The 26,501-nt window shown below is 37.6% G+C and overlaps 3 protein-coding genes across 3 annotated transcripts in view; all 3 read left to right on the forward strand.

Annotated features, from left to right (window-relative positions):
* The first annotated feature begins 1,134 nt into the window (after positions 1 to 1,134).
* angptl6 (angiopoietin-like 6) lies at positions 1,135 to 12,134 on the forward strand. Its single transcript, XM_016275903.1, has 7 exons — positions 1,135 to 1,617; positions 2,539 to 2,629; positions 3,269 to 3,315; positions 4,641 to 4,848; positions 6,828 to 7,021; positions 11,390 to 11,660; positions 11,745 to 12,134. Exons 1-7 carry the CDS (start codon positions 1,135 to 1,137, stop codon positions 11,927 to 11,929), a joined length of 1,479 nt encoding a protein of 492 aa, XP_016131389.1. The 3' UTR covers positions 11,930 to 12,134.
* Positions 12,135 to 12,415: 281 nt separating this feature from the next.
* Positions 12,416 to 18,902, forward strand: LOC107587936 (hemicentin-1-like). Its single transcript, XM_016275902.1, has 10 exons — positions 12,416 to 12,488; positions 15,208 to 15,459; positions 15,529 to 15,846; positions 16,104 to 16,331; positions 16,881 to 17,147; positions 17,261 to 17,587; positions 17,692 to 17,931; positions 18,027 to 18,254; positions 18,339 to 18,596; positions 18,688 to 18,902. Exons 1-10 carry the CDS (start codon positions 12,434 to 12,436, stop codon positions 18,843 to 18,845), a joined length of 2,331 nt encoding a protein of 776 aa, XP_016131388.1. The 5' UTR covers positions 12,416 to 12,433; the 3' UTR covers positions 18,846 to 18,902.
* A 788-nt stretch (positions 18,903 to 19,690) lies between these two features.
* LOC107587983 (cdc42-interacting protein 4 homolog) overlaps positions 19,691 to 26,501 on the forward strand; it is a 35,158-nt gene continuing 28,347 nt past the window's right edge. The window contains exons 1-2 of the mRNA XM_016275967.1: positions 19,691 to 19,992; positions 25,279 to 25,394. Coding sequence (XP_016131453.1) covers positions 19,969 to 19,992; positions 25,279 to 25,394 — 140 coding nt within the window. The 5' untranslated portion in view covers positions 19,691 to 19,968. The remainder of the gene's footprint in view (positions 19,993 to 25,278; positions 25,395 to 26,501) is intronic.

Here is a 26,501-nt window from a genome sequence, read left to right on the forward strand (position 1 = left end):
CAGCTCACTGGAAAATTAAAAGTCATAAGTAGCACGAGTATATTTGTAGCAATATCTAACAATACATTGTATGGGTCAAAATGATCGGTTTTTTCTTTTATGCCAAAAAATAATTAGGGTATTAAGTAAAGATCATGTTTCATGAAGATATTTAGTAAATTTTTTTTGCACCCTCAGATTCCAGATTTTCAAATAGTTGTGTATCTCGACCAATTATTGTCCTATCCTAACAAACCATACATCAATGGAAAGCTTATTTCTGAATCTCAATTTCAAAAATTGACGCTTGTGACTGGATTTGTGGTCCAGGGTCACAACTGTTGTTTTTAAAGTCAGATCAAGTCTGAACAGCACAATCTCATGGCAGTTTGAAACTAGCTCTTTTTTAGGTGAATTGGTGGCTGATTCATATGAATTTGTACTGTCTTAAAATGCTAAGATTTTGTATTGTTTGTTTGTTAGGATCATATTGAACAGTTTATTGGTTCAGTCGCAACTCTTATGGAAATTCCAGTGACTTGTGCCGTGGTCTTCCTGCTGGTTTTTGGTGGGGCCTGCTGTGTGGACGGCCACCAGGAAGCCTCTAACGCAGACACCTCCAAGGGTGATGCGCGTCAAAATTTAGGCAGGTTTCAGCTCACTGGAAAATTAAAAGTCATAAGTAGCACGGGTATATTTGTAGCAATATCTAACAATACATTGTATGGGTCAAAATGATCGGTTTTTTCTTTTATGCCAAAAAATAATTAGGGTATTAAGTAAAGATCATGTTTCATGAAGATATTTAGTAAATTTTTTTTGCACCCTCAGATTCCAGATTTTCAAATAGTTGTGTATCTCGACCAATTATTGTCCTATCCTAACAAACCATACATCAATGGAAAGCTTATTTCTGAATCTCAATTTCAAAAATTGACGCTTGTGACTGGATTTGTGGTCCAGGGTCACAACTGTTGTTTTTAAAGTCAGATCAAGTCTGAACAGCACAATCTCATGGCAGTTTGAAACTAGCTCTTTTTTAGGTGAATTGGTGGCTGATTCATATGAATTTGTACTGTCTTAAAATGCTAAGATTTTGTATTGTTTGTTTGTTAGGATCATATTGAACAGTTTATTGGTTCAGTCGCAACTCTTATGGAAATTCCAGTGACTTGTGCCGTGGTCTTCCTGCTGATTTTTGGTGGGGCCTGCTGTGTGGACGGCCACCAGGAAGCCTCTAACGCAGACACCTCCAAGGGTGATGCAGGTCAGAAAAGGCCGCCTCGAGCAACAGAGAATAAGCCGAGCCGCTGTTCCTACACTTTCATCGTACCTCAACAGAAGTTAACGGGGGCGCTTTGCGTGAGCACCGAGACGGCTCGTGTCAACCGCTCTGAGATGGCGTCCCTGCGCGCGCTGCTGGACCGGCAGCAGGAACAGCTGGACACAATGCGTGGGCAGCTGGAGCAGGAGGGCGCACAGGCCAATGAGATGAGAGTTCTGCGCAGGGAGAGCGTCAACATGAACGCCCGCATCACCCAACTCTATGCCCAACTGCTGAATGAGATCATCCAGAAGAAGGATCAGGCTTTGGAGCAACGGAGGCTCGAGAGTTTGGTGCTTAATGCAACAGCCCAGGTAGCTAAAAGCATTCCCTACTGTAAAGAAACATCATCATTACCTCAGTTGTTTCTCCTAGATGCAAGTGAGATCAAATGGAGAACAAGCTGAGTCTCCTGCTTCTCAGATTTTTCACTGGGAATGTCTCAAGCTGCACAGATTTGCCACAATACCAAAATTTGCAATGAAAAGCCATAGATTTGAATACAAACTAAAAAAAAAGGAAAGGAAAAAGTAAAAGTGCATTTTAATAAGTGTACTTCTTATTGAAACAATATACTTATAACATTTTTTACTTAAGTGACATAAGTGAAGCAATTTGTCGAACTTAAGCATATCTTTTGACAAGCATTTATGGTGAACTAAAATATGTCAATGCCATTTCTATTTAAATGTATATGTCATGTATTTCAGTATATTTGTAAACACACATTTGTAATAATGAAGTTGTAATTTAGTACATTTAAAATAGGTTAATTTGACATTTTAAAGTAATATTTAAATGTAATAATGCATAACACGCTTCTTTAAAGCATGACACAATATTATTAAAACCATAAATGAATACTGTAAAGTAAAAGTTTTATTGTGACATTATATACAAAGCACACTTTAAATGTGTTAAAAACAGTAATGAAAGTTTACAGTCTCTTTAAATACACTTAAGTGGCGTTTTATTTCATTAATATTATATTATCTGCAATACACGTTATAATAAAAAATATATTGCATTACACTAAAAATATACAATTATATTCTCTGCATACATTTTTTTGCAAATAAATTTTAAGATTCGAAGTACACTACAATTGCACAGTCAAGCACACTTGTTTTTCACCAGGGATGTATTGATGCATTCATTTTATGGAAAGTTATTTTAGACTTTTCAAATATTTGGATCATTTTTTTTTTCATCTGTGCGATGGCAAATCCTGACAGGTGCTTCAGGTGTCCAGCAGTTACAGAGACCTGGAAAAGAAGTATGATGCACTCACTTCTCTAGTAAGCAACCAGAGCCAACTAATCACACATCTGGAGAAATTGTTGTTTTTAAAGTCAGATCAAGTCTGAACAGCACAATCTCATGGCAGTTTGAAACTAGCTCTTTTTTAGGTGAATTGGTGGCTGATTCATATGAATTTGTACTGTCTTAAAATGCTAAGATTTTGTATTGTTTGTTTGTTAGGATCATATTGAACAGTTTATTGGCTCAGTCGCAACTCTTATGGAAATTCCAGTGACTTGTGCCGTGGTCTTCCTGCTGATTTTTGGTGGGGCCTGCTGTGTGGACGGCCACCAGGAAGCCTCTAACGCAGACACCTCCAAGGGTGATGCAGGTCAGAAAAGGCCGCCTCGAGCAACAGAGAATAAGCCGAGCCGCTGTTCCTACACTTTCATCGTACCTCAACAGAAGTTAACGGGGGCGCTTTGCGTGAGCACCGAGACGGCTCGTGTCAACCGCTCTGAGATGGCGTCCCTGCGCGCGCTGCTGGACCGGCAGCAGGAACAGCTGGACATAATGCGTGGGCAGCTGGAGCAGGAGGGCGCACAGGCCAATGAGATGAGAGTTCTGCGCAGGGAGAGCGTCAACATGAACGCCCGCATCACCTGGAAAAGAAGTATGATGCACTCACTTCTCTAGTAAGCAACCAGAGCCAACTAATCACACATCTGGAGAAACAGTGCCAGCTCAAGAACCCCACTAAAGCACCGCAGGTAATAACATCTGTTATGTATTCTGTGCCTTTGTGCTTTTGCTTTGTAATGTGGACTTTTATGTTGTAGTTTTACTTGTTTCCTGTTCCTGTTTCCGCTTGTCATTAGTCTGCTTGTTTCCAACAGTGTTTAGTTATGCCTTGTCCAAATACCCGCACTTGCGGTCTTTGCACTTGACCACTTATATGACGTATTTCCTGTATTTGGTCCAAGTGTTCAAGTGAGCATGAAGACCACAAGTGTGTGTAGAAATTTTCATTACCTGATAGGACACACTATAACGGTGTTGTAAAAATGCAAGTGTTTACAGAGCTTTATTTTTATTTTCAATACTTTGCATTTTAAAATCAACTTCTAAATGTCTGTTCGGTATCTCTATAACAGACGACAATTTAATTTTGTGGTGCTTCTAATTAAGTGATAAAAAGCAGTTGCAAATGTTGCACAAAATAAATATCACCACTACTCATTTGCACCAAAAAAAACGGGCAACCCTTTGTTTTAGTAGCAAATTATATGTAATATCTAATTGTCATTAATATTTAACATTCATTGGAAAGGTTTCCGTGACCTCTCGCGAGATCTCTGCAAAAAGTCTCACGATTTATTTCCAGAACATGATGCATGATGGGATACACTAAGCCTCGAATAGCACTCTGGAGCGGTATCCGAGATAGTGTGGATTTAGTGTGCGTTAAGGGCACTGTGCTCTGGCGTTTTTAAGACTTGGGACAGTCTTGCGCACTTACGTCCTGTCGCGTGCACGCGCTCTCAAGTGGTCAAAACCAAAAGTGTGGATATTTGGACAAGGCATGTGTCTTGTTAACCCCTGTCTATAGCCCTTGTGTTTCCTGTGTTCATTGGCCCTGTACCAACCAAAGTGGCACCTTGTGGTCTTCTTCTGAGGCCGCATGTTTGTTACAAAATGCCACTTTGACTGTAGGGTAGAAGTCTGCTGTGGAGCTCGTCTCAGTGCAGGTTTAGAAGACGTGGGCATAGAGAGTGCACAACAGCCACAAGCGGCAGCACACACGGCGGCCACTAGAGCGTAAATGCGTGCCATTTGGGATTGGGCCATAGTCTGTTGTTTTTTTTTTAATGGAGCTCAGCCAATGGCTTGCGTCTTGTTTCTTGCTTTTGTGGTTTTCTTGTGCATTGTTATTATTTTAATAAACACTGTCTGCATTTGGATCCAACTGTCCCTCAACTCTAAGTTCTCCCTCTGCGACACAGTCTGAGCTTTCAGGTGTCACTTTGGATATTCCACAAACAAACAGGTGCATCCCCCCAAAACCAAGTGACATTTCTTATGAATTTCTTTACAGGAAACCACATCACTTCCGGTTCAACAGTCTAGTGGGTTGGTGAATGTGAACACAGAGCCTAAAGAAGTTGGCAGCAATGTCCAAAGAGACCAAAGTGCCCCTTTGCACCAGGAACAGAGTCCTCCAGAACTGCTGGAGACCTTTGATGGCTTGCCCAGTCTGCCAACAGACACACCTTTCACCAGTTACCCCGTGACTAAATCTCCAGGTAGCATAAAAACCCCAAAAGGCTAGGGTGTGGCTGCCACTGCTGTTTTGAGTGGTTTATAGATGTTGCTATTGAGTTTTCTAGGCTTTTCAGTGTACTGAATGACCTAATAATTACTTAAATGATCCAATGTTGTCCCTCCTTTGATGTGGACACATCTTTTTTGCCTGTTTTATCATCCTCCATGTGAAAATCTTAGGAAATGGTCACCCCGCTTCAACAAGCCACCACATTTGAAGTGTAATTAATGTCTGCAGCACAAATGGTATTTAATATAGCACTTATATTTAGAATTAGGGGTTTGTTTAAATCCTTACCCTAAAGTAAAAGCAAAAGTAATAATGATCCTTGTCTTAGCAAAAGCGTAAGAATCCCAGATATCCATGTTTCCCACGTAGGCGTTCGGAAGCCCTGTGAGTCAGTGACCTGTAGTCAGGAAGCTTTATCTTTGAGAATTCCAAACAGTGTGTTATCAGAGATGGTGACCCTCATTACTCTTCACAGGACTGTGAGAGCTGCGCTCAGGCTGAAAGCTGTGTATTAGCATGAGCACACACACGCACATAGCATAGGCAAGTTAATCACCACCTTTATAAAAGCTTTGTGACACAACCCTTGAATTGCAATGCAATGCTTTTTACCTCCACCAACTCGGGTGTGAGATTACAGGACACACGTCCACTCCATTTAACAGACCTAAATTACAGCCACTGTTACGGCAGCCACTAAACTGCTTTAAAGCACACTCATGCTGACATTTACGATTGAAGAAGGGTTTCGAGTTAGATACTTGTCTCCATCCAAGATTGTTTCTTCATCAGAACAGCTCTAGAGAACTTCAGCATTACATCACATGTTCACCAGTGGATCATCTGCAGTGAATGGGTGCCGTCAGAATGAGAGTCCAAACAGATGATGAAAACATCACAATAATCCACTAGTAATCCACACAGCTCAAGTCCACCAGTTAATGTCTTGAGAAGTTTATAATGAATCCATTAAGACATTTTTAACTTCAAACTATGGCTTCATGGCTAAAATGCGAGTCCTCTATCCATTAAATATTTCTTTCTCCAGTGAACAAACACACACATCTATTGTATATCCTAGGTGGCTTGACTCTTGAGGGTGAGTACATTTTCAGTAGTTTTTTAAATTTTTGGGTGAACTGTTCATTTAAAAGAAAAGCATTTACAGAGTGAATTTAAATGAATTGTAAAATAATTTTATAACATTAAAAAAGTTTAGAAATATCCAAATAAAATAAAATAACATGTATTTTTTTTAATTGTTTGCAGATACCAACATGTGAATACAGTGGTTCATATGTTGATATTTGCATGTTTTTTGTTTGTTTGTTTACTTCTTTAATAAATCAGATAATGTTCTTTTTCCAATCTAACAATGCAAACCATTTTTTTTAGTTTTAATCTGTATCTAGGTACAGATGTATGGAAGGTTCCAGTGAGTGCAGTAGGTCAAATTCCTCTGGTGGTTTGTAGGAGTGTGAATTCCTCCATGTTGAACTGATAAGTAAAGCCTGAGAGATGGTTGTATACAGTATACAGATCATGACCTTGCTGCTTTCTAAACCAACAGAACCGCAGCCCTTCCTTACCATCCATCCAGCTCCTCCACACTATCTGTTCATTATAGAGTCATTTATTCATTGGCTTTTGTCATTTAATACAAAAGACAATGAAGAGAAAATAAAATGGTATAATTAAAACAATATTCTCAAGAAAACATGTTTTGTTCAAAACATTTTGATTAGAGAATGAAATCAATGCAGAAACACCAGGAATATATTTTATGTTAAATGTTTGTGCCATAATATCCAATCAAACCAAAACCAAAGAACAGTGTAATTAAATGAGTTAAAAAATGAAATTCCTGTTCACTTGAATTGATTGCCACCTTAAAGAAAATTGTATTAGGGACATGAAAATGTACTGGATAGTATACTTTCTCTTTTAAAGGGCCGTGGAATGACTGTCATCATGTGCTGGAGTCAGGAGAGAAGACCAGCGGCATCTACCTGCTGCGACCGCGCAATACTAACACACTTCTGCAGGCCTGGTGTGACCAGAGCAGAGCGCAGGGTGGCTGGACCGTTATCCAGAGGAGACAGGATGGCTCTGTCAACTTCTTCAGGACCTGGGAACAGTACAAGGTGCACGAAACAAAACATTACTTATGTGGTAAAGTTGATATAGTAGGCCTGTAAATAAGTCTATGTAGCATCTGTGCTAAGTGAACTTTGCGTAACATTTCCACCAAAGCAACGAGTTCTAAACAAATTCAACTTATAAAAAACATTGCACATCTCTTAGTAAAGTACTTTGTACTTTGTGACAGTACTTTGTGACAGCTAAAAAGTATGTACTTTATAGTATGAATGTAATCTGTTCTACACTGACATGTTGTCATTGTCATGTGACCTACCAGCATCAGTTGTTTCTTTTTTTTCTTTACTATTAATTCCGACATAGGCCTACTACTCATTTCACATACTGTATTTCGCCTAATATATAGTAGAGTAGTGTGTCTATTCGGATACAGCCACAATGTATACAGTACACAGTATACACACACATAAACTATGTAAACAATAACTTTTATTTTCGATGCAATTAATCATGATTAATCGTTTGACAACACTAGTTCCTGAATGAATCAGTGTGTTTGAACAAATCGTTTGAATGAATAATCCAATGACTCACTCATAGGGACAGTCAATTATCTAGTTCCTGAATGAATCAGTGTGTTTGAACAAATCGTTTGAATGAATAATCCAATGACTCACTCATAGGGACAGTCAATTATCTAGTTCCTGAATGAATCGGTGTGTGTTTGAACAAATCGTTTGAGTGAATAATTCAATGACGCACTCATAGGGACAGTCATTTATCTAGTTCCTGAATGAATCAGGGTGCTTGAAAAAATCGTTTGAGTGAATAATTCAATGACTCACTCACAGGGACAGTTAATTATCTAGTTCCTGAATGAATCGGTGTGTGTTTGAACAAATCGTTTGAGTGAATAATTCAATGACGCACTCATAGGGACAGTCATTTATCTAGTTCCTGAATGAATCAGGGTGCTTGAAAAAATCGTTTGAGTGAATAATTCAATGACTCACTCACAGGGACAGTTAATTATCTAGTTCCTGAATGAATCAGTGTGTCTGAACCAGTGTTAATTTCGTTGACGAATAATTTTCATCATAACTTTCATCAACAAAATTTTTTTCACAGACGGCAATGAGACGATAACGAACTAAAACTCTTTTTGAATGACAAAAACTATGACGTAAATCTATTGAGATTTTTGTCAACAAATAAAAACGAGACAAAAATGTTAGGGAGGGACGATTTGGGAAGATATTCATTGAGAAGGAAGGAAGGAAGAGAATTAGAAGGAATCTGCTGCGTGGTTCGGAGGTTAGATACGTACATATGGATTTTTGTCAACAAATAAAAACGAGACAAAAATGTTAGGGAGGGACGATTTGGGAAGATATTCATTGAGAAGGAAGGAAGGAAGAGAATTAGAAGGAATCTGCTGCGTGGTTCGGAGGTTAGATACGTACATATGAACCGGCGGGACATAAGCTAACATACACTTGCTGCACATCACATAAAAAGTTCAAAAATGTCAATATGTGGGAGTAAGAAAAGAGCAGACATATGGATAAATCTGATGACGCAAGACAGAACTCAGTTCGGTCTGATTTTCTGAGCGCAGACACTGAAGCATACACACACAGAAAGCGCGTCTCACAGCACACAAGTATTCTCTCGCGTCGCATGAACGGAGAATTAAACACAAAATGATGTTGAATGGTCCGTTTTGACAAGTATTCACGTAAACAGTTGATTACATCTTAAGTGAACGTAAACAGTAGGGAGAACGTACAGTATATCAGTACGTTGCATCCATTGCAGCTGTGCATTCGGTTTTAAAGGGACAGCAGCCTAATTTAGTTGCTATTGTCCGAGACATTGATGTTAATCAAGCAACAACAGAAAGACAGAAAATCACTCACTGCTCTGATAAACTTTAGTAGGCCTAAAGATTGATCTAAATTTATTTATAGAAATAAATATGTCTGCTTGAAAGAATGAAGAATATGCTAAACAAGTTGCTATAAATAATGCATAATTAGCCTATATAACCATTGGTATTTCATTTAAAAGAAGACCATGTTCTTGTTCTTTATGAGAAGTGGTTTTATTTAATTTTAACATAAAGGCATGTCGTGTGTCACCGCAGTTAAATCGGTGTCTATCATGATAACATCTTAATATCAAACCTATATAATGAGTTTGGAAATTTTAGAGAAATGCTTAATAAATGCACTGTAACTAAACCCATTAGATTTTAGCTGACTAAATTTACTATAGATTTAGTCGACTAAAATCTTATGAAATTTAGTTGACTAAAACTAAAAACAATTCAGATGACTAAAATATGACTAAAACTAAATGCCATTTTAGTCAAAAGACTATGACTAAAACTAAATCAAAATGAACACTGGTTTGAACAAATCGTTTGAATGGATAACTCAATGACTCACTCATAAGGACAGTCAATTATCTAGTTCCTGTATGAATCAGTTTGTTTGAACAAATCGTTTGAGTGAATAATTCAATGACTCACTCACAGGGACAGTTAATTATCTAGTTCCTGAATGAATCAGTGTGTCTGAACCAGTGTTAATTTCGTTGACGAATAATTTTCATCATAACTTTCATCAACAAAATTTTTTTCACAGACGGCAATGAGACGATAACGAACTAAAACTCTTTTTGAATGACAAAAACTATGACGTAAATCTATTGAGATTTTTGTCAACAAATAAAAACGAGACAAAAATGTTAGGGAGGGACGATTTGGGAAGATATTCATTGAGAAGGAAGGAAGGAAGAGAATTAGAAGGAATCTGCTGCGTGGTTCGGAGGTTAGATACGTACATATGAACCGGCGGGACATAAGCTAACATACACTTGCTGCACATCACATAAAAAGTTCAAAAATGTCAATATGTGGGAGTAAGAAAAGAGCAGACATATGGATAAATCTGATGACGCAAGACAGAACTCAGTTCGGTCTGATTTTCTGAGCGCAGACACTGAAGCATACACACACAGAAAGCGCGTCTCACAGCACACAAGTATTCTCTCGCGTCGCATGAACGGAGAATTAAACACAAAATGATGTTGAATGGTCCGTTTTGACAAGTATTCACGTAAACAGTTGATTACATCTTAAGTGAACGTAAACAGTAGGGAGAACGTACAGTATATCAGTACGTTGCATCCATTGCAGCTGTGCATTCGGTTTTAAAGGGACAGCAGCCTAATTTAGTTGCTATTGTCCGAGACATTGATGTTAATCAAGCAACAACAGAAAGACAGAAAATCACTCACTGCTCTGATAAACTTTAGTAGGCCTAAAGATTGATCTAAATTTATTTATAGAAATAAATATGTCTGCTTGAAAGAATGAAGAATATGCTAAACAAGTTGCTATAAATAATGCATAATTAGCCTATATAACCATTGGTATGTCATTTAAAAGAAGACCATGTTCTTGTTCTTTATGAGAAGTGGTTTTATTTAATTTTAACATAAAGGCATGTCGTGTGTCACCGCAGTTAAATCGGTGTCTATCATGATAACATCTTAATATCAAACCTATATAATGAGTTTGGAAATTTTAGAGAAATGCTTAATAAATGCACTGTAACTAAACCCATTAGATTTTAGCTGACTAAATTTACTATAGATTTAGTCGACTAAAATCTTATGAAATTTAGTTGACTAAAACTAAAAACAATTCAGATGACTAAAACTAAATGCCATTTTAGTCAAAAGACTATGACTAAAACTAAATCAAAATGAACACTGGTTTGAACAAATCGTTTGAATGGATAACTCAATGACTCACTCATAAGGACAGTCAATTATCTAGTTCCTGTATGAATCAGTTTGTTTGAACAAATCGTTTGAGTGAATAATGCAATGAATCACTTATAAAGACAGTCGTTTGTTTGGTTTCTGAAAGAATCATTGTGTTTGATCGAATCGTTTGAATGGATGAATCAATGACTCACTCATAAAGACGGTCACTTGTCACCGTCTACTTGTGTATTGTGTACAAACTGTCATTGGAAAATACCAACCACTAAAGGCGAGAATACACTACATGACTTGTGCCAAGATTTCTCCTCTGTTACCATTTACAAAGTTGGCAAGTATATGATACCCAATGTTTTAAAATCGGTTCAGGTAATCTGTTTAGTCATGCAGTGTATTCCATCTTTGAACTAACACCTATAACCATGGGTAGCAATGTTGTCTGTCCAGGTTTAGTCCATGGCCCTTCACAAATGACACAGGCATGCAAAAAAAAGCTGCAAAATAGGGTCCATGGGGGGCACTCATGAGCACCCTTATAAATAATAAAAAGCAGATTTTAATGCAAAAAAAAAAAAGGAATTTCTTTAATTAATGACATAACTATTGCCTATATACAGCAAGGCTTTGGCAATCTGGATGGAGAATACTGGTTGGGTTTGGAGCACCTGCACTGGCTCACCTCTCAGGCCACCTACAAGCTGCGAGTAGCCATGGAAGACTGGCAAGGACGACAGGCGTTTGCAGAGTACGACAGCTTTCAGGTGGAACCAGAGAGTGACTGGTATCGTCTACGATTGGGCAGTTATCAAGGCAACGCAGGAGACTCACTTTCATGGCACAACAATAAAGCGTTCACCACTCTGGACCGCGATAAGGATGCTTATTCAGGTGTTCAATCAATTTGTTTGTATTCACATAATTTCTGTCATTAGAAAGTTTTTTTTAAAGCCATCTGTTGTTTGTCCTCCATAGGTAACTGTGCTCATTACCAGAAGGGCGGCTGGTGGTACCACATGTGTGCCCACTCCAACTTGAATGGGGTGTGGTATAGAGGAGGCCATTACAGAAGTCGATACCAAGATGGTGTTTACTGGGCAGAGCTCCACGGAGGCTCGTACTCCCTAAAGAAAGTGGCCATGATGATCAAACCTGCTTAACAGCCACAGAAACAAATCAGCAGCACCCAGAGAGTTGAGAGTACTTAGTTGAGTGCCATTTTTTGCCACCTTTTCTACACAAAGATGTGACAATTAATGAGCACTAAATGTTTTTGTGGACCTTCAGGTTATTTTGTTAGAGATCTAGTCTTGAAGTTATATTAACATTGTTCGAACAAAGACATGATTTGAATATTTTTATTCAGATGCATTATTGTATTTTGGAATATTTACGTTTGATTGTATTTAGTTTTTCATGTGTGAAATAAAAAAAATTATGAAGATTTTGTACTCGTTTTGCATCATTTATTATTGCCTCACGCATGTGGTTTTCCTCTTTCTTACTGTGAGTTTAGACAGGATTTCCTGTTCTTAGACACTTCATATCGTGCTTATCACAATTAAGAGAAAAGAAATCCTTTTCACAAACAACACCAAAGGAGACTCTGCATCTAACATCCATCTCAGGCATTACCGTCGTCATTGCTTATCACCTGCTTGACAATGCTTCGGCTTCAGCCATTGATCGGTCTCTTGCTGATCAGCCTTGCTCATGGCGGTAAGTTCTCACCATTCTGTCTTTTCAGAGTGTCTTTCTGTGGATCCTTTCAACTTTTTCATTATTTTGACAGATAGAAGCCCAGCAAATCATCTAGGGAGGGAGTTCATCATTATTTTTGCAGTTCTGTTTATTTCTGTTGTTTTTAGATTTCTTTCTTTCTTTCTTTAGCCCTGTTTCTTTTGATGGTGTCGAAGGTGATGTGGTTAGACCTCCATGTTCACTTACAAATAATAAGTGTGTTAAAGCTATCAGAGTTTGCAAAGTGTTCTTTCTGATTTGATTTGACAAGTGATCTTCATTTCTAAAGCCAGAGACCATGAACTTTTTATTTGTCAAAAGTTGTGACTTTTGTAAAGTTGTTAGAGGGTGTGGTAAGTGTTAGTCTCTGAACAGAAACTAGAGCACATGGAGGCAGTCCATCAAGTAGCTTTCACACTTCCAACGCCCAAACGTTAAAGACATGTTGACCTTTGTTTCTCTTCTGAACACAGGGTGAGAACATATTTCATGTATGATAACTTTTAAAGAAACTGAGTAATGATTGAGTCAATAAGTAGGCATTTTTTGATATGGATGTGGTTACTATGGTGTTTTGAATGGTTTTAGGGCATCTCTGAAGGTATTCTGTGAGGGAATGTTGGTGGTTGTTTTCTAGCTGGTTTGGCAAAATAATAGCAACAAATCACATGACTTGTCATTAATGTCTGCTATGGTTCAGGATTAGTTATGTACCGAAGTGTAATAGTTAGAGATAAGGGTTTTTCCCTAACCATAAGTATGAGCAATGATAAAACCAATGGTTGCCAAGCACCACTTATTACACCAAAAACACTCTATTAAACATTACTATTATCCCCATAAAAACATTACTATTATCCCCATATCTGTTGTGAAAAGCAATGGATTCTGCCTTAATAATCCTTGACTGCCTGCTGTGCATTATGTTCAATGCTGAGACATGGATCATAAAACTCTTAAACACAGTTCCTGAAATGTGAACAGATATGTACAGGACCAGTTAAACACACTGTAAAAATGTTATGTGCTGTCTACTAAAAAATGTGGTAACAATATTACACATAATATTTTTGAGTAGTTTTTAAGGGTTTATTTCTATCTGAATAAGTCATGTAAAATCTCCTAAATTATTTAATCTGTGAAACAATGAATTTAGTTTTATTATTGAAATGTGCTCAGTTATTTCTTGTCTTAGAAAGACAGGTTTAAAAAGACATAAGGGTGAGTAAATGATGACAGACTTTGCCTTTTTGGATAAACTATCCCACAGAAACTAACCTACAGAAAGTAATAGCACTTTCGATTGGAAAAAACAAATGAAAATTTGCTGAAAATGTACTCCCCCTCAGGCCATCCAAGATGTGGATATGTGTGTTTCTTCATCAGAACAGATTTGGAGAAATTTAGCATTACATCACTTGCAGTGGATCCTCTGCAGTGAATGGGTGCCGTCAGAATGAGAGCCCAAACAGCTGATTAAAACATCACAATAATACACTAATAATTCACATGACTCCAGTCCATCAATTAATGTCTTGTGAAACAAAAAGCTGTGTGTTTGTAATCGACAAATCCATCATTAAGGCATTTTAAGTTTAAACGCTAAATTCTGGCCAAAATACAAGTCCATACTCCATAATAATGCTTCCTCCAGCGAAAAAGTGCACCGACATATTTGTTTATAACTGTTTTGGACTGTTTGGCATGTTGTCAGTGCTTGATCTGTGCATATTTCTCTCCTAATTCAGACAGGACAACGTTATTAATAGAAAATAAATATTACTCACTCAGAAACAAAAGTTAAAAATGAAAGTGAAAATGACGTGACATGTGGCCAAGTATGGTGACTCATACTCTGAATTAGTGCTCTGCATTTAACCCATCCAAAGTGCACACACAGAGCAGTTAACACACACACACTGTGAACACACAACCGGAGCAGTGGGCAGCCATTTTTGCTGCGGCGCCTGGGGAGCAGTTGGGGGTTCGGTGCCTTGCTCAAGGGCACCTCAGTCGTGGTATTGAAGGTGGGAGAGAGCGCTGTACATTCACTCCCCCCACCTACAATCCCTGCCGGTATGAGACTCGAACCCGCAACCTTTGGGTTACGAGTCCGACTCTCTAACCATTAGGCCTCAGACACTTAATGATAAAACATCTTAATGATGCATTTGCTTATTACAAATACTCAGCTTTTTGCTTTGGAGTCATGTGGATTACGTGTGTATTATTATGATGTTTTTATCAGCTGTTTGGACTGTCATTCTGACGGCACCCATTCACTGCAGAGGATCCAATGCTGAGCAAGCGATGTAATGCTACATTTCTCCAAATCGGTTCTGATGAAGAAATAAACTCATTTACATCTTGGATGGTCTGAGGGTGAGTACATGTTCAGCACGTTTTCATTTCTGGATGTACTATTCCTTTAAGGAATAGTGCTATTACTTTCTGTGGGTAAATACAAGGCACACAATTCAAAAAATATAAATGCTAAATTCTCGATGATTTTCAGAATTTGTCACATCAAGCACCAAGATTTGAGTCTGTAGCAAAGCCAGTTGGTCAAAGTCAAGCAGAAGTTCAGTTTACTTGACATGTTTATATCATGACTAATTTTTATGAACTCTAATAATACTATGCACATATATTATTTTTATCATAATGCATTGTCTTTATTTGTTTGTTCCCTTTGCAGACTACTGCCCCATTTTGTTCAGTCCTCTTGATGTGGTGGCTGAATATGGAGCTTCATTTTCAGTGAACTGCTCCGTCAACAGCATCACACATCAATTTGGTTTGAACTGGGAGGGATTTAATAACACAATGGAGGACAGTGAAGAGATCTCCAGAATTGTGGATAAAGTGACAGACTGGGAGATGAATGTAACGTGTTACATGCACTCTAATGAAACACAGTGTTCACAGGATCTTCCAATTACTATTTACAGTGAGTTTTTTTTCCCTAAAACAAATAATTTTCTTGAATTCACTCACAGCTGTGAATTTCTATTTACAGAGACTCCAGACAGTGTGTTCATCAGTGTGAATCACAGCGGACCAATGATGGAGGGAGAGCCGTATGAGCTCCAGTGTGACATTCACAATGTGGCTCCTGTTCAGGATCTCACTGTCCACTGGTACAAAGGACAGACTCTGCTGGATCAAACTACCTTCCCTGAAGCTAGCAAGACTCCAGTGAATGAAACAGCCACACTCCTGATCCGTCCAGACAGAGCTGATGATGGAGTTCAATACAGGTGTGAAGCAAAGCTGGATCTGGGAGCAGAAGGACCTCCTAATTCTACAGAATCAGCTCTCAATGCTGAAGTTTACTGTAAGTTTATTATTTCCAAGATTGCCATTTAATTCAGTTCATTTTTTCCGAGGGCACAAGTCTAGTGTGAAGGAACTGTCATAGTGCATCACATGCAGAAATATGCATCTTAACAGATAATTTGATCAAATATTACATACTATGAATTGTATTAATATAAATAAAAAGGTTTCAGTACAATGTGTTTAGTGATCTGTTACTAACGGCTGCTCATCATGATGCTGTTGTGCTGAGAAATGTATCTCTGTCCTCCTCAGATAAACCACAACACTCCAGTTCAACAGAGACCATCATTAAAGACGATAAGGTCATGCTAGATTGTACAGTGAAGGCAAACCCGGCCCCTACGTACACATGGGATCATCTGAAAGAGAAGAACAGCTCCTCAGAGCTCAAGTCCTCAGCACTCAGTCCAGGAAACTACACATGCACCGCCACAAACACTCTGGGAAGAGACAGCAAAGTGTTCATCGTCAAATCTACAGGTCAGTTTTGATCAAATAAACATTAATCTGACACTTTGCCCTCAAGCAGTGTTAAGTTATAGTTTTTAATTTGTACATTTTTACTGTTCAAAAGAGTGCTGCAGGGATAGCATATTTTTGTAGGGATAGATAGATTTATTCCCTCAAACTACTACAAATATCATTGAAGCAAAATACAGTATATTCATTTAATAAAAATGTTATGCTTATTGGGTTCTGTCTGTTTTTACCACCAGTAATCACAAGTGGGACCCCTAAGAGAGGAATACCACAATGTTAAAAAATGTGTTGTTATTTTTTCATTCCACTGCCCTGCGTCTCATGATTTTAAACTCAAAAACACGTTCTGTGTGAAAAGCCACTAAGGCATCACTAGTTTTATTGCTCATACTTGTGAAAAGCGATTTAATTTATGCTTTGCATTGCCAAATATATGAAGGACTGTTGCACAGTACTGTATGGAGAGATGAATGCCCAAACAGATTTGTAAATGATGCTGTTATTCTGTGATAGAGCTTCATTGGTTTTTAATCACATTGTGTTCTGTAGACAGTCGATGTCCTGTTCAAATCATCCCATGGAGAGCTGTTGTGAGGTACGGCGACAGTGTTTCTGCTGACTGCAAAACTTCAGTCCTGCATAAAGGGATGGGATGGGAAGCCAGTGAGGGAGCAGTGCCCATGACCAAAAACCAGAATCTGATCACATGGAGAGTGTCAGAACTGACAGAATGGGACATAAAGCCATTCTGCTACATAAACTATAAAATAGGCGATGAGGATCAGTGTCAAGAAGAGCTCCCAGTCACTGTTTACAGTCAGTTTCTCTGTTACTGATATTTTTTTCTGTTCATTCTCAGAAATATCCAATAAATGTACATTCATCATTCATCACAGCAGATTTCAGAGTGTGTAAATCTTCCTCCACAGAGACTCCAGACAGTGTGTTCATCAGTGTGAATCACAGCGGACCAATGAAGGAGAGAGAGCCATATGAGCTCCAGTGTGACGTTCACAACGTGGCTCCTGTTCAGGATCTCACGGTCAAATGGTACAAAAGACAGACTCTGCTGCATCAAACCACCTTCACTGACACTAGCGAGACTCCAGTGAATGAAACTGTCACACTCCTGATCCGTCCAGACAGAGCTGATGATGGAGCTCAATACAGGTGTGAAGCAGAGCTGGATCTGGGAGCAGAAGGACCTCAACCTCATCCAACAATTTCATCAAAACCTCTCAGCATTACTGTATATTGTTAGTGAACAAAATATTGTTTAATGTCTCCACACATGTGAAGAAGCAAGACGTTCTCTCAAAATGCAAGCAAATAAGTATCTTTCTCTGTCCTTCTTTTCCAGTTGCTCCACAAATTCAATTTTGTAGTGACTGGTCACCATTGACAGAGACCTCATTGGATTCATATCCTTCAAATTTACATTCTGTCGAGGGTAAACCTCGTCCAGACATCTCCTGGAGACACAAATCATCATCAGTCAATTCCTCTATGCCTCTTACCAGACATGATTCTGGCCTATATGAAATCATTGCCAGGAATGACCTTAGTACTGTCAGCTGTTTCATGACGATAACAGTCGAGTGTAAGTGTGATACTTCTTTAGGAACTTCCGCATTAAAACCTGATGTTTTGTGTCTCTGGTTGTGTCTTTAAGTTGATTGGTTTCCCCAAAAATAGATCCTCCAGAACTGAACTGCAACAAGAGCTATGAAGTAAAAGAAAAAACACTCTTCAAACTTCCTTGCATAGCCGATGGATTACCAAAGCCTGAATGTTTCCTCTACAAAAATGGAAAAATTATCCAGCATGACTTTTATCTCAATTGGAATGATAGCGGCTGGTATCAATTAACTGCACATAACCAACGTGGAGCTAGTAATTCTACATTCACCATCAACATCCTATGTAAGAGAAAAATGGTCTACAATGTATATTTCTTTAACAACCTTTGCCAATGAATTAACAAAGACAACTTCTACTTTAACACAGATGCCCCAGTGTTTTATGACAGCCAAGAGAAATTTGTTGTGGGAGAAGACAGCAATATAACGCTAGAGTGCTACTCGACTGGTAACCCAGAACCTGAGGTATGGTGGAGCTTCAAAAATAGGAACATCTCCACTGGGAGGCGACACATAAACATTGAGAGAGCCACGTCTACCAGTGCTGGAGTTTATACATGCAGTGCCACGAATAAATTTGGACGCAGTGACAAGACCTTTATAGTGGAGATAACGGGTTTGGGCTGTGAGTGTGAAAACAGTATGATATGACTTTGAATGATACATTTTTTAATTGCGTGATACATTACTGACATTTTTTCTCTTTCCCTTTTTAGATGACTTTCCCTACTACATTCTAATTGTTTTAGGAGTATTTGTACTGCTTGTTTTAATCATCCTTTTAGTGGTTTTAATGTGGAGAAGGAGAAAATCAAGAGGACATTATGAAATACAGTCAGAAATGCAGCCGTTAAGCAATGGGGGCCCTAAGTGAGTTTTATCTTGTTTTAATAAGTTGAAATATGCTTACATTGAAAAAAGACAATATACTGAACATCATTGAGGTTACAATAAAGAAATACATTCCAGGGGGGAATGGTGTGAAAAGAAAAATGTTTGTGTTAAATTGCATTTTACTTTTGTTAGATTTTTACATATTTAATGCTTTTTTTTTGTGTGATGATGATGATGTTGATGATGAGGGACAATCTCCAGGCCAGAAATTAGTTTTCTATATTACAGGTTTGACGACACTTTTATGCATTTCCCCCCCTTTAGTCTGTATTGGTAGATGTTCTATAAGTAAAGTGCCTGTTTTTAAATGTTATAGGCTAATAATGATGCAATAAAGGAGAAAAAGTTTTTGAAATAAAATAGGCCTATTTTAAAACAAAACAATGAAAGATTATACCAAGCTACTTATGCCAACATTGTTTTCATCTGTTTTTTCCCCAGTCTTTTTTAAGCCCCATAAAAAAGAAAATAAAAAAATTGGAAACTTATTAGAAATAATTCAACTGGACAGCACTTACCCACAAAAAAAAAGAGTTATTCACAAGTCAAATATGATGTATTTTTTATGTATTTTTGAAAATAGATTCAAACACATTATCTTACTGACCCTTGTGTGATATCTTATGTATAAAACAGCAGAATGCTTTGTTTTTTCCTTATTAACAAAATGCATGTCAATCAGTGAACAAAATGTTTTCAGGACCTATGTTTTTAGAAGCATTGTTAATGATTGTTACCGTGTGGTGTTAATAATTGAATAAAGGTCATGTCCTTCCTCTCTGTTTTTGAAGTTCTCTCTCACTCCTGCAAACAGGCAGATCTGAAAGCTGGAAACTGGCTCCGGTGGCTCCTTTAAGAATTAGGGATCTGGGAGTGACGCGGCAATGAAATCCAGTTGATCCCTCTCTCGCTTCGAGACGAAAAGTATTTGCGCCACCGCAAAGTAGCTAGCGCTGGAGATCCGTCGCGATTTGTTCAGCGTTGCGCGTGAATGTGGGAAAGGAAATTACTCGCTTTCTGTGATCCTGTTTTGAACATATGTTACTCTTGTAAGTTGGGATAACTTTTCAGCCTAATAGAGTGGAGTGCTAGGAGAGCTGAACATGGACTGGGGCACTGAGCTTTGGGTAAGTTCGGAGGATAGACTTTTATGGTTTATGTTTCATCCTTCTGTTCCCAGAAATATATCTGATGCAGTTCTATCCAAGATCTTCTCTGCTGGATACATGTGCGTAAATTAACGTGATTTATGACCAACCTGGAAGAGGATAAATGCATCAAAAGACTATCTGGCACATTGTTAAACATATTTATGATCTAATTTTTCGAAGTTGTCAGTTGTCACCATTTAATTCGATTAATTGCCACGTTTAATGTGAACATCCGCTTAAACTCAAAGTTGAGCAGAATCATAGCAACAACAACAACAGCAGCTGTATCACCGTTAACCGTAGTCATTGTATCCGTCTAAACCCAATACTGAACTTCTGTCTGCCTGTCTGTCTGTCTGTATATCTATCTATCTATCTATCTGCCTGCCTGCCTGTCTGTCTGTCTATCTATCTGCCTATCTGTCTGCCTGTAAGTTCTTAGCAATGCATATTACTAATAAAAAATAAAGTTTTGATAAATTTACGGTAGAAAATTTACAAAAAATATTCATGGAACGTGATCTTTACTTAATATCCTAATGATTTTTGGCATAAAAGAAAAATACAATGTATTGTTACAAATTTATCCCAGCGACTTAAGACTGGATTTGTGCTCCAGGATCACATTTATTAATTGATGTCAAATATTGATGTGTACTGTATAATGTGAAGATTATTATCTGAATGTCATCATATTCATTTTCAACTTTTCATCAAAACACAACACATTTTAATAAAAACTCATAGAAAGTCATAAAAAAAATCTGAAGTTATTTTTTTTGAGCTCTAAAATATTTAAATGGCTATTAAAAAACTTATTCAGTACTGTAAAGTTTGGAACAAAACATTATGGATTTTTTAAATGTCTTTTTTGATGTCAACTGCATTTATTTGAAAAAAGGCAGTGAAAAAGTAGTATTGTGAAATATTAAAAGAACTGTTTTCTATTTTGGTATCTAAAAATGTAATTTATTTCTGTGATGCAAAGCTGAATTTTCAGCATCATTACTCCAGTCTTCAGTGTCACATGATCCTTCAGAAATCATACTAATATGCTGATTTAGTGCTCAAGAAACATTTCTGATGTTCTGATGTACTATCAACTGTTGAAAATAGTTGTGCTGTTTAATATTTTAGTGGAAACTATTTTGTGACACAGTACCATTTAAAAGTTTGGGGTAAGATAAAAATAATAATAAATCAATAGTTTTATTTGCATTCACAGGAAAAAAAAATACATTTCAAAATATATTAAAACAGAAATATGTTTAATATTTAGTAATAATATTTTACAAAATGTTGACTGTATTTTTGATGAAAATAAATGCAGCCTTGGTAAGCATATGGACTCTTAATAATTTCAAACTTTTGACCATAAGTGCATGTAAAATAAAATAAAAAAGCATTCAATGTTACAATTTGACAGTTTATGGGTATTAAGTCTAGCTGTTTCTGTAGAAACTTACTCTTCCATGGGCTGTCTGCTCTTCCTCTTTTTACGTTCTCTGTTCTCAAATTAGTTTGATTGATTTCAGTGAGGAAGCTGGTATGGCCAGGCCATCACTTTACACAATCTGATGCAAGCTTTCTGCTAAATATGTCATGCGGAGCACTGACCAGTGTTTGAGGTTAGTCAAACTTGAAACTTCTTGCCCTGCATGAATCTGGATGCAACATCTTCGTGATTACATGAATTTGTTCAAGAATGCATGCTCATTGTTACTTATGAAAACCTTTTCGGATGTTGAAATGTCATGTGTGATGGTATATTTAATCTAAAGCTATTTTAAACAGCATTTTACTAGTTCTATTTTAGAATTATTATGCATGCAGCATTTGCTGGCTCATAGTAAATAAGAGACTACATGTAATATAAATTTGTATTTTTAAACATTAATTTCTGTAGAATCATTTAGTGAAGATAAAGTAGATTAAAAATGGTGAAAAACGTTTAACTAAGATAATATCTTGGTGTTTTAAAAAAAATAAAGATCAGGAAGATGTTATAAATCAACTACCTGGAACCAAAAAGCTCAAAATTCTGATTCATCTTTAGGCCTCTAACTGACCAAATCTCTGTGGTTTGCCCATTTTCTGGTTCATATTAGCGGTTTTGCATTTGTTTAATGTTTTCTACATTGTGGAATACACCTGGAGTAACTGAGGAACTCACCTAACAGGTATTTTCCACAATGTAGCACTTTTCACGATACAAGTCGTTGCAAAGCAGCTTCACAGAAAATGAAAGTTTCTACATTATATAGGAGTAACTTATCAGTGGTGACTATGTCAAGGTGATGTATATATGGCAGAAATGTACAGTAAAATTCATGCAGTTCGTTAATGACATGTAATCAAACAGACGGTGAACACTATTAACAGCAATTTTTATATGTTGCGATCAGACTACCAAAATGTGGTAGTTTTGTAAGCTGGTCCAGGGTTGGCATCATCTTAAATCCTCTGGGGGGTTGGCATGATCTCTTCTGTTGTGTTTGGTCTTCTCAGATCTTTGTAAGGGTTGGATCCAGACCAAAGCTTCTGTAATTCCTAGTTACCTTGGTCGGGATGCCAATCCCGTCGCAGAAGCAGAGAAGGAAATGGAGAAAAATGAGCTCTTCCAACCAAGCAAAAAATACATGGTTATGAGATACATTATATGAATGCTTGGCTAAAGAGATGTGTCTTTAATTTAGATTAAAGTTATCAGGAAGGCTGTTCCAGAGTTTGGGAGCCAAATGCAAAAAAAGCTCTCCCTACTTTGCTACCCTAGGTAGGCTACTACCAAAAGTCCAGAGTTTAGAGAACATTATAGCACATCATAGAGAACATTGTTAGCATTCGTTTAAAAAGGTTAGTTTTGGATTTTATTTTGCACAATTTGTATCTTCCAGGTTTAAAATCTACAGTGTGGCAGGATGTGGCATAGCTAAGCCCTATACATTGATGGCATGTCATGTGTCATAATTATTCATCAGACTGTGTGTCCTGAGCTGATTCGCCAGTTTTTTGGCTGACAGGTCATGATTTTGAGAGACTCATTATCCAGAGATTCTTGTTTTATTGCTTAGTGGTACATTTCTTATATTTTTCACATACTTTTCCCACATGTTTCTTACGAATATATTGGAAAATACTCCATTTTAGAATAGGGTATGGCATGGTGAAAATCAATACAATGAAAGCGTTATGCCTCCCTATAATAATTTGTGACCCTGGAGCACAAAACCTTAAGTCTTAAGTCACTGGGGTATATTTGTAGCAATATCTAACAATACATTGTATGGGTCAAAATTATCGACTTTTCTTTTATGCCAAAAATCATTAGGATATTAATAGGGCTGGACCAGAATATTCGATTATTTGAATATTTGTTCGGTGGGTTGGCATTCGATTTTCAATTTTGAGATTCGAATATTCGTTTTTTTCCGAACACCCAGCATCCCCCGCGAAACGGTTCTCATTGGCGCTTGAATATGAATCGCCCATGAGTGAACGTCATGAACATCATGATTCAGTTCATCTGGAAGAGAAGACAAAAATCCCGAAGACCTCATCTGTGTGGGAGCACTTTAAATTGAGTGAGGACAAGACAAAGGCAGTGTGCCAAATATGCGATTTGAAACTGGCCTACCACAACAGCACATCAAGTTTGAAAAATCTGTAAAAGTTCTGTAAGTAGTACGCCTATAGTATATTGTTGGTGTAAAAAACTAGCTGCTTTTATCCGCCATGCTAATCAGTAATTTTACACATGATAAAAACGTGCACTTAATTTGCTTGGAAAATACTTGCGAATACGGCAGTCATAAAAAAATGTACAGTAGCCCAGCCTAATAATAATTTGTCTATATTAAAAGTATTGCTCTTAACAGACCTGTGTGTTTTGTATCACAAGTGCAGTGTCCGTTCTCGGAGCATCTAACACGAGTCGAGCTGACTGACAAGAAGAGTGAGGTGAGACAGACAAGATGATGGCGGATGATTTAGTTTAGAAACTAAATGCAAAAGCTCCTGTTTGGCAGTATTTTGGGTTTTGAAAAGCCTGTTGACTTTTGCCGTTTATCTAAGGTGATTTTGGAAGTTTTTTTAAACATTAATTTCTTATTTATTTGGTTCCACAGTTCCACAGAGGGCTACATGTTTAATTATTTCCAGTTTTGTAGGCTATACCCATTTAAGCTTTATGTAAGTTATTTGTTATTTTATATTAGGTATAGCCTGCCCTATAGCATGGTGTAGCCTATTTTTATTTGTTTTGTTAATAAAAGTTCTATTTTATATAGAGGCTAAAGTGAGTTTGACGTTGTATTTTGTTATTGCATTCAAGCCGAATTGCCTCTAATTCGAAAATGAAAGTGAAAGTAAAATGCGCACGGCGCTTTTAAGCTATTTAAAAGCAAAGGAAAACGAGCAAAAGAGGGAAAATTCAAACGAACTAAAAATGAACAATTGTTTTACGCTGAATTGCTTCTATTTGAAAGTAAAGTGCGCACGCCACTTTTACAAGCTATTTAAAAGCAAAGGAAAGCGAGGAAAAGAGGGAACGCCCCCGCCCCCACCGTGATACCGGTATTATCCGTGTTGTCACACGTCGATTAGCCAGTGGGAAAATTTCCTCACCGTCACAACCCTATTCTCAACATAATAAAAATGCAAACAGACAGACAGACAGAGATTCCTGCCTTTATTAGAGAGAAGAATATGTTCAGCTCCCTCCCTCCGAAGCTTCGAATATTCGGTGTTGACTACTACAGAAGCTTCGAAGCTCAAAAAATGGTATTCGGACCAGCCCTAGATATTAAGTAAAGATCTTGTTCCATGAAGATATTTTGTAAATTTCCTACCATAAATATATTAAAACTTGATTTTTGGTAAGTAGTATGTCTCGCTAAGAACTTCATTTGGACAACTTTAAAGGCGATTTTCTCAATATTTCGTTTTTTTTGTACCCTTAGATTCCAGATTTTTAAATAGTTATATCTCGGCCAAATATTGTCATGTTCTAACAAACCATACATCAATGGAAAGCTTATTTATTCAGCTTTCAGATGATCTATAAAAAAATGACTTGGTTTTGTGGCCCAGGGTCACATTTCATAAATTTTAACCATTGTGAGAGGAGCAAGCTACCTATACAAGAATGAAGAGTGAAGTCAGACCACCACAGTCAACTGGATCTCGATCAGTGTCTGACAAATGAAAATAAGTTACATTTTTGACATGTTTATTTGAGGGCTTAGTCTTGATTTTGTATTGCAGGACCAATGTGACATCATTGATAAACACACACAATCTGGGCTGGACCTGGTGGAGAAATACGTGAAGTTTGTAAAGGAGCGAACAGAAATCGAACAGAATTACGCCAAGCAGCTAAGGTAAGAGATTTTAATATCTAGGATATCCAGTTTGTTCTGGATGTAGCTGTGTGTTAGCGTGTACATGTGCATGCATGCTGGTGGTGCGTGTTTTTCCAGAGCCGTGTCTTATGACTTATTTGGGGCAGAACTGAACTTGTTGGCACCTCTGAGCTGTAGCGTTGGCCTCGGCCCAGAGGATAAGCATATCTGCGCCTGCACCCCTTCTCATTCATGACTAGGCCTTGACACTCGCTTGATCTGTGCCAGACTATTCGGAGTTCCACCCGCTACCTCTGTCTTTCCCCCCTCACGCTGTGAGAGAAGAGAGGAAGTGGGAGCAGACGAGCATATGACTGAGGGGATGTGGATGGATAGAGTGAAAGTGTGGAAAGCAGCGTAGCATTGCCGACTGCCTCTACTTCTCATGTGCAGATGAAGGAAAGAAATGCAGCCTGGTTTTGAGTACAATGGCTCATTTCTTTCGTTTTGTAGTCAAGCTCTTTCGATTACGCCATTGTGATTGGTTAATCGAAATTGAAACACACCACGGTATTCCATGTAAGTGAGCTTCTGTCTTTAATTAGCGTGACAAATGGCAGGACATTTTGCATTTTGTCAATCGCTTGGTTTATGGGTCAATGACAGTAAAGATTTACAATTTGAATTTATGTTGGCTTGGTTTTGGTAAACAGTATTTACCTTTTTCAATAAAAGTTTACATTTAAAGGGAAAGCAAACCAACAAATAAAAATTCCATCTTGCGTATGAAGATATTTTGAAGAATGTTGGTAATCGGACAATGCTTGTAACCAAAAACAGTTTTGGTTCCAATTTAGTATGGGCAAAAAATACAATGGAAGTCAAAAGGAACCAAAACGTTTTGGTTAGCCACATTCTTCAAAATATCTTCTTTCTTCTGTGGAACATAAAAGTCAGTCATGCTGGTTTGTAATGACATAGGAGTGAGTAAGTGATGACATCTGGGTCAATGATTTCCTTTTTGGCTGGAGAACTATCACTTTAAGGACACAAAAAATGTCATGTGGTATATAACAGTTCTGTAAAAATAATAGTATATGTCCTTACACCTTGAATAAAAACTTTATTTTCAAATATTTGGGAAAA

Source organism: Sinocyclocheilus grahami, unplaced genomic scaffold, assembly GCF_001515645.1.
Source record: "Sinocyclocheilus grahami isolate Dianchi unplaced genomic scaffold, SAMN03320097.WGS_v1.1 scaffold97.1, whole genome shotgun sequence".
NCBI lineage: Eukaryota > Metazoa > Chordata > Actinopteri > Cypriniformes > Cyprinidae > Sinocyclocheilus > Sinocyclocheilus grahami.